Here is a 6,752-nt window from a genome sequence, read left to right as displayed (position 1 = left end):
ATCAAAGTGGGGGCGTTTCCTGTATCCGGTTCTCCTCACGGATCCATGACTACAACATGTTGCGTTGACGTTTGCTCTGGAAAGAACTTTAGAGCACATTCAGTGCTGCAGGATGAGGGGCTGGAAAAGGTGCCAGTTCTTTTCTCACTGCAGGGAACAGTTAAAAAAAGCATCTTAAACTCTGAAAACATGAAAATGATACAGATACATCATTGATTTATTGATTCAGTTGTTATTCAGAATGTATTAGAAATGTTCCTGTTTGATAAAAATGCAGTGAATTGGGATTATTTAGCTACAACCTCTACAGATTATTTACCTTCATCACAGTCTCATCACTATTTCTGATGTTTCCTCAGGATGGACGAGGACAGAGCAGAGTCCACAGTGCCCAGCTGTGTGTCCCTGAAGAGTGACTGGTCCAAAGATAGAGTGATAAACTCAGAAGTTCAGACAAAATGTAAGAAAACTAAAGCGTGATGATGATGATGATGTGTTTGTGTGACACCCTTTAAACTTCGGTATCAGACCTCAAGGCTCACCTTTAAAGTAAGGTTTTCTGAACCACATAACTCTGCCTTAGAACATTCCACAACCATACAAAACATCATTTTGTGGGTATTAGCCTCTACTATCGTGAAAAATGAAATTCATCAGGTCCTTAAAATGAAACGGTGCACCAACATGTCAGGCGTTCGCTCCCATTAACTCCCATGTTAATTTTAGTGTGGTAAATCTTTTAAAACTGAAAATTGCTTCTGTTTTTAACTGGTCATTTCTCCTACATTGTCACAGCTGCGGGCAATCATGCCCGTGAGCCGCCTCGCCCCGCACACCTGTTGTGCATCAGGACTCTAATGAGCACTCTTCTTAATCCCCGGAGGCACACCCGCTCCCTGCTAGATCGTTATTCGTTCCTGATGACTTTCCAGCGTATTCCTGTTTGCCTGCCTGCCCGGTTCCGATCTTGCCTGTTCCTGACCATTCTGTTTAGTCTGCTCCCCTGTAAACTCTGTCTGCCTTCTGCCCGATCTCGACCTCGCTTGTCCCCGACTATTCTGTTCTGCTCGCTCCCCGGTGAATCCTCTCTGTTGTCTGTGTCCGACAATAAAGCGGTGTTCAGCCAGACTCGTGTGTCGCATTTGGGTTCTTATCTGGTTCCTGACATACATGGGTTAACATCATCTCACAAAAATTCCTAGGCATATATTTTAAAGTTTCCCAACAATATCCATCATTGCAGAGTGCTCCAGCTCTCCATTTAGATACGGATGTCCCCCGCCTCCCCCGGGACATGGTCAAAGCTCTCCCGGAGGGGTGAGTTGAAGCTCCTTCTGACGGGAGACTCCGCCAGCGTTCCCAGCAGACCCTCACAACACGTTTGGGTCTGCCGGGTCTGTCCGGCATCCTTCCCCACCATCGGAGCCAACTCACCACCAGGTGGTGATCAGTTGACAGCTCCGCCCCTCTCTTCACCCGAGTGTCCAGAACATGCGGCCGCAAATCTGATGACGCGACCACAAAGTCGATCATCGATCTGCGGCCTAAGGCGTCCTGGTGCCAAGTGCACATGTGGACGCCTTTATGCCTGAACAAGATGTTTGTTATGGACAATCTGAGACGAGCACAGGAGTCCAATACCCTCCTGGGCTACCACCTTATCGTGGTGGAGGGGTTTGCCTGTCCCAATGATCCTAGGAGCTCCGTTGTCTGGGGCTTGATGCCCCTGGTAGGGCCACCCATGGCAAACAGGTCCTAGGTGAGGGACCAGACAAAGCGTAGCCCAGGACCCCCTAATGATGCTGAACAACATTGGTGCCAAGTTTCCCTTGCCCGGATGTGGGACACCCGGGCCCCCTCCTGGAGCCAGGCCTGGGGCCTGGGCACGTTGGCGAGCGCCTGGTGGCCGGACCTCTGCCCAGGGAGTCCGGCCGGGCACAGCCCGAAGAGGCAACATGGGACCCCCTTCCTGTGGGCTCACCACCTGCAGGAGGGGCCAGGGGGGGTCGGGTGCATTGTGTGTCGGGTAGCGGCCGAAGGCAGGGACCTTGGCGGTTTGATCCCTGGCTGCATAAACTGGCTCTAGGGACATGGGAAAGGAGCCTGAGCTGGTGCGCGAGGTTGAGAAGTTCCGACTAGATATAGTCGGCCTCACCTCGACGCACAGCAAGGGCTCTGGAACCAGTCTTCTCGAGAGGGGTTGGACTCTCTCCCACTCTGGAGTTGCCGATGGTGAGAGGCGACGGGCAGGGGTGGCAATTCTGGTTGCTCCCCGGCTCAGTGCCTGGGTATTGGAGTTTACCCCGGTGGATGAGAGGGTAGCCTCCCTTCGCCTCTGGTGGGGGGACGGATCCTGTGGCCCAAACAGCAGTTCAGCGTATCCACCCTTTTTGGAGTCCTTAAAGGGAGTACTGGAGAGTGCTCCTTCTGGGGGCTCCCTCGTCCTCCTGGGTGACTTCAATGCTCACGTCAGCAGCGACAGTGAGACCTGGAGAGGTGTGATTGGGAAGAACGGCCCCCTGATCTGAAATGTTCCTGTTTGATAAAAATGCAGTGAATTGGGATTATTTAACTACAACCTCTACAGATTATTTACCTTCATCACAGTCTCATCACTATTTCTGATGTTTCCTCAGGATGGACGAGGACAGAGCAGAGTCCACAGTGCCCAGCTGTGTGTCCCTGAAGAGTGACATGTCCAAACATGGACTAATAGACTTCAGAAGTTCAGACCAAATGTAAGAAAACTAAAGCGTGATGATGTGTTTGTGTGGCAGCTGTTAGTCACATTAACAGCAGCAGGTTGTGAGTTTATTATTGGAGATGTTTAACACTTAAACCTCAGACAGTGATATAGTTACATACTTAATGTGAATATTGTTGATTAGAAACAAGAATCATGTTTAAAACTGAAAGATGAATTCAGACATAAATGCTGGAACAATATTGAGTCTTGATCAGGTTCTTTCATCCTATAAATCAAAGGACTAATAGAGATGTGTTTCATAGTGAGAGGGGGGAGCACATCCTATCAAACTGGGACCAGTCAGCTCCACCAGGAGAGTCCTCTTGTTCACAATCTGGAAGCAGATCTGGAGATGCTGAAATGAAGCCCAAACAAAGTAAAATTGTTCAATATAAAATTGAACTTGTGATGTCATGAATTTGTAGTTGTGTTGATGATTTATTATAGATGGAAATCATTGGTTTACTTATGTTCAGGAAGTGATCTGCAGGAGGTGATAGAAGGTCATAAGATGAGTCTGAAGAGAAGGTGTGAACATGTGACTGAAGGAACTCATGAAGCAGGAAGTGGAACCCTGCTGAACAAGATCTACACTGAGCTCTACATCACTGAGGGACAAAGTGAGGAGGTGGACACACAACATGAAGTGAGACAGCTTGAGAGAACCTCCAAGAAGAACCTCCAGGACACTCCAATCAAGTGCCAGGACATCTTCAAAGTCTTATCTGAGCAACAGAGACACATCAGAGTGGTTCTGACCAACGGTGTCGCCGGCGTTGGAAAAACCTTCTCAGTGCAGAAGTTCAGTCTGGACTGGGCAGAAGGTTTGGAGAACCAGGACATCAGTCTGGTGCTTCCGCTCTCATGGAGGGAGCTGAACTTGATCAGAGATGAGCAGCACAGTCTTCTCTCACTGCTTCATGTTTTCCATCCAACATTACAGAAGATCAGAGCAGAAGATCTGACTGTCTGGAAACTTCTGTTCATCTTTGATGGCCTGGATGAAAGCAGATTTTCACTGGGTTTCAACAACCATCAGGTCATCTCTGATGTCACACAAGTATGGTCAGTTGACGTGCTCCTGGTGAACCTCATCCAGGGGAACCTGCTTCCCTCAGCTCTCATCTGGATCACCTCCAGACCTGCAGCAGCCCATCAGATTCCTCCCTCGTGTGTTGACAGGATCACAGAAGTACGAGGCTTCACTGACTCCCAGAAGGAGGAGTACTTCAGGAGGAGGTTCAGTGATGAAGATCTGTCCAAGGGAATCATCTCACACATCAAGGCCTCCAGGAGCCTCCACATCATGTGTCTGATCCCAGTTTTCTGCTGGATCACTGCTATAGTTCTGGAGGACATGATGACCAGAGACCAGAGAGGAGAGCTGCCCAAAACCCTGACTGACCTCTACTCACACTTCCTGAGGGTTCAGATAAAGAGGAAGAAGCAGAAGTATGGAGGAAAGCAGAGACCAGAGGAACTGACTGAGGCTGACAAAGAACTCCTTCTGAAGTTGGGTCTGCTGGCGTTTGAACATCTGGAGAAAGGAAACATCATGTTCTACTCAGAAGACCTGGAGCGATGTGGACTGGACGTCTCCGAGGTGTCGGTGTACTCAGGAGTTTGTACAGAGATCTTCAAAAGACAGAGTGTGATCTTCCAGAAATCAGTCTACTGCTTTGTTCATCTGAGCATTCAGGAGTTTCTGGCTGCCGTCTACATGTTCCACCATTACAACAGGAAAGACACAGTGGTTATAAGTCAGTTCCTAAAATATTGGAAACCAAACCCCCTTTTCCAGTCTGTCAGTTTGTTAAATAACGATCCAGCCACATCTCTTGATGACTTCCTCAGGAGAGCACTCTTGAAATCTCTCAAAAGTAAAAATGGCCACCTGGACTTGTTTGTTCGCTTCCTTCATGGTCTCTCTCTGGAGTCCAATCAGAGGATCTTGGGTGGACTGTTGGATCAGAGGTACAGCCACCCAAAAACCATCCAGAAGGTCCTCAACAACCTGAAGGAGGTGAACAGTGATGAAATCTCCCCAGACAGAAGCATCAACATCTTCCACTGTCTGATGGAGATGAAGGATCAGTCAGTCCATCAGGAGATCCAAGAGTTCCTGAAGTCAGAGAGGAAATCAGAGAGGAGACTGTCAGAGATCCACTGTTCAGCTCTGGCCTACCTGCTGCAGATGTCAGAGGAGGTTCTGGATGAGCTGACCTGCAGCAGTACAACACCTCAGTGGAGGGACGACGTCGCCTGATTCCAGCTGTGAGGAACTGCAGGAAGGCCGAGTAAGTAAAGATTTCTGGGGCCGGACATCGGCGTTTAAATCAAGCGAGTGGATCATGTCAGGTAGCAATACCCCCTCCAGTGGTCATTCCTTCAATTCTTTATTTCCATTGCAGCGTCCATAAATTAAAAAAAACAACAACAATTCATTCAGAAATGTTCAACACTAGCTGGATATAAGTTCAAAGGTCAATCCAGACAAACCAACATAAGGCAGGAATAATAGGAGCCACAAGTTAACTGACTATAATGAAATTACTGTCATGTAATTAAAAACTTTTGTTGGTTTGTATACATCGTATTCAAATGACAGAAAAACACATTTTAACTAATGACACGTGACTATTTTGCTTCATTTGTTCGACGTAAAAACAGCCGGCCTCGTTGGTTTAAATGGGTGTTTTAGGTCTTTGTGGCGGTTCCGTTTGGAGCCTTTATGTGACCCACAAAGTTGTTTGACCCTTTCCACACCCGTTAGGTGGCAACTTCATCACTAGCAACAAAAGGTGCAGTGAAAATGATTTGAAGGGAAACAGGCAGATATAACAGAAGCTGAGGGCAATCGATGCAACCAGAGACTCTGATGTCATCGATCGGATCGCTGAATAAGACTTGACGCACCATCGTACAAATTGGATGAAATGCAAAATATCCAAAGAGCCGATAGACAGATAAAAAGATGCACGTTTCTTTAAACCATTTGCTATAATCATTTTAAATATTGAGTAATTATGAGCTGTTCTAAGATAAGACAAATGTTGAGAATAATTCAGTTGCATTTCAGATCTGATGGTCGTTCAAACTGTTGCTCTACGGTGTTGAATTTAGCTTTTCCAGGAAATGAGCTACATTTGTGTTGAGGTAGATTCTCAGATAAGTTGATTAGAAATCCCAAAGTTTGACTCACTATTTTTGTTTCATACACAACAGACTGTCTGGTAGTTTTCTTTCAAAGAGTCATTGGGAAGTTGTGGCCTCAGCAATGACGTCAAACCCTTCTCATCTACGGGAGCTGAGCTTAAGCAAGAACAAACCTGACAGATGCCGGAGTAAAGTTACTGTCTTCTGCAATGATGCATCCAAACTGCAGACTGGAGACGCTCAGGTCAGGAGGCCTCTGTTGGTCTTTTCTAAATTTCTTACATTTTCTCTTGCTTTTCTCTTCATTTTCATATTTAGAAATGTGTTTTTATTTGCCCCATTTATTGGTTTTCCAGGTTGTCGCGCTGCAGTTTATCAGAGATCAGCTGTGACTCTCTGGCCTCGGCGCTGAGGTCCAATCCCTCCCATCTGAGGGTTCTGGACCTGAGCTACATCAGTCTAGAGGATTCTGGGATGAAGCTGCTCTGTTCTGGACTGGAGAGTCTAAACTGTGAGCTGGAGACTCTCAGGTCAGCTTTCTTTTATCTTCGACATAACAACTAAACAATGAAAGGCTTCATGATAAACTCCATTGACTTTTGGAGAAGAGAAGTGTCGTATGAATTTAAATGAGCCATTGAAATCAATTTTATAGATACTTTTTAACTATGGTGTTGCTGTAATATCCCAGTTTATCAGTGGGGGGCCAGAGCTCTCCTGACTCCAAGAGCCCTGATTAAATAATGAAATAAAATGAAATAATGATTTTGAGCAAGTGTAATATGACTTTTCCTCCAATAAGAGATCATTTCTTGCCATGATTCCTTATCCAGACTGAGTGGCTGCAGTT

General features: G+C 46.6%; 1 protein-coding gene across 1 annotated transcript; it reads left to right on the top strand.

Moving 5' to 3' along the window:
* The first annotated feature begins 511 nt into the window (after positions 1–511).
* On the top strand, positions 512–6,752 carry LOC130520706 (NLR family CARD domain-containing protein 3-like). The gene is made up of 7 exons (XM_057024413.1): positions 512–549; positions 2,637–2,738; positions 3,010–3,122; positions 3,223–5,043; positions 5,972–6,146; positions 6,259–6,432; positions 6,736–6,752. The coding sequence occupies exons 2-4, from the start codon at positions 2,638–2,640 to the stop codon at positions 5,010–5,012; spliced, it is 2,004 nt and encodes a 667-aa protein (XP_056880393.1). The 5' UTR covers positions 512–549; position 2,637; the 3' UTR covers positions 5,013–5,043; positions 5,972–6,146; positions 6,259–6,432; positions 6,736–6,752.

The sequence above is a fragment of the Takifugu flavidus genome, unplaced genomic scaffold, assembly GCF_003711565.1.
Source record: "Takifugu flavidus isolate HTHZ2018 unplaced genomic scaffold, ASM371156v2 ctg482, whole genome shotgun sequence".
Classification (NCBI taxonomy): Eukaryota; Metazoa; Chordata; class Actinopteri; order Tetraodontiformes; family Tetraodontidae; genus Takifugu; species Takifugu flavidus.
Note: the sequence above shows the minus strand (reverse complement) of the source record. Positions and strands in the feature narration are given on the sequence as shown.

Excerpts from the sequence above, each read along its gene's own strand:
- LOC130520706 (XM_057024413.1), top strand. The coding sequence starts at position 2,638 with ATGGACGAGGACAGAGCAGAGTCCACAGTGCCCAGCTGTGTGTCCCTG. Across the intron at positions 2,739-3,009 it reads TTCAGAAGTTCAGACCAAAT|TGAGAGGGGGGAGCACATCC; the intron begins GTAAGAAAACTA and ends TGTGTTTCATAG. Across the intron at positions 3,123-3,222 it reads TGAAATGAAGCCCAAACAAA|GAAGTGATCTGCAGGAGGTG; the intron begins GTAAAATTGTTC and ends ACTTATGTTCAG.